This window comes from Frankliniella occidentalis, unplaced genomic scaffold (genome assembly GCF_000697945.3).
Source record: "Frankliniella occidentalis isolate FOCC.00 unplaced genomic scaffold, Focc_3.1 Scaffold99, whole genome shotgun sequence".
Classification (NCBI taxonomy): Eukaryota; Metazoa; Arthropoda; class Insecta; order Thysanoptera; family Thripidae; genus Frankliniella; species Frankliniella occidentalis.
The window spans coordinates 675,691-679,836 of NW_026267228.1; the positions used below are offsets into that span (position 1 = coordinate 675,691).

At 55.8% G+C, this 4,146-nt stretch overlaps 1 protein-coding gene across 3 annotated transcripts in view; it reads right to left on the reverse strand.

The window, feature by feature from the left end:
- LOC113202966 (DNA-binding protein D-ETS-3) overlaps nt 1–4,146 on the reverse strand; it is a 103,758-nt gene that overhangs the window by 36,029 nt on the left and 63,583 nt on the right. The window contains exon 1 of one of the 3 annotated variants that reach the window (XM_026417427.2): nt 1,070–1,443. The exons of the other annotated variants lie outside the window; for them this stretch is intronic. Within the exon in view, the coding sequence (XP_026273212.1) occupies nt 1,070–1,151 (82 nt within the window). The 5' untranslated portion in view covers nt 1,152–1,443. Of the gene's footprint in view, nt 1–1,069; nt 1,444–4,146 lie in introns of those variants that run through there. 3 annotated transcript variants of the gene reach the window in all.

Consider the following 4,146-nt stretch of genomic DNA (forward strand, 5'->3'; position numbering starts at 1 on the left):
GACAAGCTGGTATCGACCTGAACGTCAGACCCCCCCTCCCCCTAATATACATCTCTCTCTCTCTCTCTCTCTCTCTCTCTCTCTCTCTCTCTCCCGCTCTCTCTCTCTCTCCCGCTCTCTCTCTCCCCCTCTCTCGATTTCTTCTGTTTGCCTCTTTTTTACGACCATTACGAGGAAAAATAAATTTCACATTGCAACCTTTATATAAAGTAAAACTCAATGAAATTTGAAAACATTTCGATTTCGAATGATTGATGTGGACAGAACTGGACAAAAACTAGTTTCTAAGTTCAGTGTTTTTAGTTCACAGGTGACTTAATGATCAAATCACTAAGCGCTGCTAGCCCAATGGCACCCCTCTGAAATCAATGTGAAATGGGAACTTAAACGCCTGCCGGAATCTGAGTAAACACTTCTTTGATAATAAAGAGATCTCCCCAAGTTCCAATCCAACCACGATCGTGCACGAGAAATGTGGTTAAATCGTCATGTTTTCTATGCGCGCTGTTTTTGAAAACGCCAGTTACTGCTACAAAAACAAGTATCCAATGAACATCACCAAATGCTTTGCAAAAACACCTCACTGGGTTGGTTGACCTTCATGCAAACTAAATATGTAACAGTGAGCTGCATAGCTGCATAGCTCACTATGAACATTCGTCATGTCTGCTAAATGCTAAGGAGACGAACACACCTGTTCCCTAAGGTTAAGTGTGCTACAACATGCTCTAAGGAAAAGTGTGCTACGACACGCCAAAGGGGATTTGCTCTCCACGCAAAAACATTTCCCTGAATAAGAGCAATGCCGTGTCAATGTCAAACATGCTGATGCTGAGTAACCAGCATCAAGAAGAAGAAGAAGAAGAAGAAGAAGAAGAAGAAGAAGAAGAAGAAGAAGAAGAAGAAGTGTTTGGAAACGAGAGAACGAGACCACATTTCAATACGGGGTGGTAAGGAAATTGCGCACGAAATCCCAGAAATGTCATACAAGGTTTGTCCGCAGAATGTTTTGACAGCGTGTTGAAGATGTTGCACTTGGCACACCGTTGCAGTGACGGCTCGCACTCACCAAACAGCATGGAGAAGTTGGTCGAGAAGGTGGCCGACCTGCTGAGGTAGTCGGCCGCAGCCGACGTCTTGATGTCGAGCATGGTGCCGACGCGGACGCGCGGGGACGGCGACGACGGGGAGGTCGGGGACGGCGGGGTTCGCTCCAGGATCACCCGGGCCCGCGCGCGGCGTTCACGGGCATGGCGAGAAAGGGGCTGTCGTCGGACACGAGAGCGAGGGAGACGAAAAGAGAGCGGGAGAGCGAGCGAGAGGGTGAGAGAAAGAGCGCAGACGCGCGCGCCGCGCACAGTCGAACAGCAGCAGCCCGCGCACACCCGCACACGAGCGCGTCCGGAAGTATTGACGCCAAAAAGCTTTCCTCGGGCGGGCGGCGCGCTCAGAGGCCGGGGCTCGGCTCGGCGCCAGCGCCGCCGCACCCCCCACCCCGCGACCCGTCAGGAGGGAGGCGCCTGCCCGGGGGTGGGGGGCGGCGCCTGCGATCAATGCCGCCAATCGCGGGCCGGCGCGCGGCCCCCACCACCGCCACCCGCCCGCGGGGAGGGGAGGGGTGGCCACGGGGGTGGGAAAGGAGTAGCAGGGCCCTTTGTATCGGATGGGTGACGGAGGGCCGCCGCCTGTAGTGTGTTCTTTGAGGGAGCGGGACAGATAGCGGCGAGCAAGCGAGCGAATGTGAACGAGCGAGCAAGTGTGAGCGAGCGAGTAAGAGCGTGAAAACAGGGCAGGGGGCGGCAGCATAGCAGCGCTCCGCGAGAGAAAAGGGACACAAAGAGAGGTAGAGAGAGAGATTTCAATGAAACGTCTCTCTCTTCAGCTGAGCGACACGCCGTGGAAACAAATGAAGGCGACCCCACGCATTCAAACTCTTCGCGGGGCGCAGCGAAAAGGGGGAAAGGGTGCGGGGTGTAGGATGGCGACGGGAATAATGAGGGAATTTCGGGGGGCCGCAAAGGGTTGCAACGAGCGCTCCTACACTGGTGTGGAGAGTGTGTGTGAGGGCGTCGTCAACGAGTGGGAGCCCAGGGAACCGTCTTCTCTCTCTCTCTCTCTCTCTCTCTCTCTCTCTCTCTCTCTCTCTCTCTCTCTCTCTGTCTCTGTCTCTCTCTGTCTCTCTCTCTTTATCTCTTCCATGTGTACCGGGAGAGGCAGTGGTGGCGGCGCCGCTGCTGAAGGCTTCACTAACAGGTGCGTAGTTACTGTGCGCCCTTCTGTCTGTGGGGCCCTCTCTCTCTCCTTTCTCCTCCCCCCCCCCCTCTCTCTCTCTTGCTCGCTCCCCGTGGGGTTCCGGCCCAGCCCCGGCCTGGAAGGAAAAGGGGTGGGGGCCACTGCCGGCGACCGCCACGCCACAACCGGCAACAATTTCCGACCAGAGCCGCTCTGCTCTGCGAGGGCCGGCGGCGGCGCGCCCGCAGTCGGGGCCTATCGGAGCGCCGGGATATCTCGCGCGCGCCCTTGTTCAAGGCGAGCCTATCATCCCGCGAGAGAGAGAAGGAGAGAGAGAGAGAGGAGAGAGAGGGAGAAGGGTCGTTGGAAGGGCGGGGAGGAGAGAGAGGGAGCGAGCGAGAGCGATGGAGAGAAAGAGAGCAAGGTCGAGCCAGAGCGAACAAGCAGAAAAGAGAGAGAGAGAGAGCAAAAGCAAGTGCGAGCAAGAGAGCGAGAGCGGGAACATGAGTGTGAGTGAGACACTCGAGCGCGGACACCGCAACAACGGCATACACCGCACACCGTCTCCGTCGCACAATCGCGACGTCATCGTCGTCCTCGTTGCGTGATTGAAAGAAATCCCTCTCGAGGAGACAACAAACTGGCCGATCTTAACTACATAATCCACTTGAGGGTTGGCCGCCCGCGGGGGACACGAGTGGCGCGTCGCGATCCCTCCCTCCTCTCTCTCTCTCTCTCTCCCTCGCTCCTCTCTGCGTCCCTATCTCTCTCTCCCCCTCGGGGAAGGCACTTTGATCTCCCGATCAGTCCGGCGGCGGTGGCGGGTAGGAAGGGGAGCGAGACCGCCGTCACAATGAGGACAATGATGACACCAATACGAGGAGGGTGCGTTGGTGGCGATGGTAGCGAGCAGAACGGACAGGCGTACAGGCCGACAGACGCACCGACAGTCGGACAGGTCGACAGTCAGGGCTCTGCAGCAGAACGCAGTAGCAGCAGCCCTGAGGAGGTTCGTTTGAATTTTCACGCCCCAGACCGACCATCTCGAGTAATCAGAACTGCTCGGATTCTCGAGTGATGTTGAATTATTTTTGGAAATACTTTATTTCCTTCCTTCATTTCTCTATCGTATCTTCTTCTTCTTCTTCTTCTTCTTCTTCTTCTTCTTCTTCTTCTTCTTCTTCTTCTTCTGTAGAGTAGTGCGCACTGTGACAATGAAGTGGCGCGCCGCGTGCCGCCGCGTGGCGCGGGGGGCCCAGCAGCAGCCGTGGCCGTGGCATGTGCCGGCATATGCCTCCCCGCCACGCGGCACGCGGGGTGATAGCGCGGCGTGGTGGGGCATCTCGCGGCGCCCACCCAGAGAGTCGCTACACGAAACGAACCGGAGCAGTTTTCAAGAGCGTGACGAATCTGAGATACGAGATGGTTCAAACAAATGACGATAGATTGTTAGTTCAAAATCAGGACAAACAAAACAATCAATCCGACAAACAACAGTTCTCTTTGTTCTTCTTCGAAAGGAAAACAAAAACGGAACGGATCTCGGACTGTTCACATTTCAGAAAAAAGAGAGCTTGAAATAAGAAAAGTTTGAATCCGAACAGTTGTATCCGAGCGCTTGCTCGACTCGGCACCCACGCCACCGCGTGGGAAATGCGCTAAACAAGTCCGCGCGAAAATTCATGCAGCTTTCCTGATTTATAAGCTCATCTTTCTGTTATTGTTGTCCGGATGGAGTGCCGCGCAGACGTGGCGACGGGGTGGGTAACCGAGAATGGGGAAGGGGACGAGGTACGGGGGGAGGGCTCGTCGCGGCTTGACTCTAATCAAGTGGCACCGCGGTGTCAGATTACGAGTCCCTCCTCCCCCACCATCCTCTCTGCTTTCGCACCTCGATTCTCACAACACCCCCTC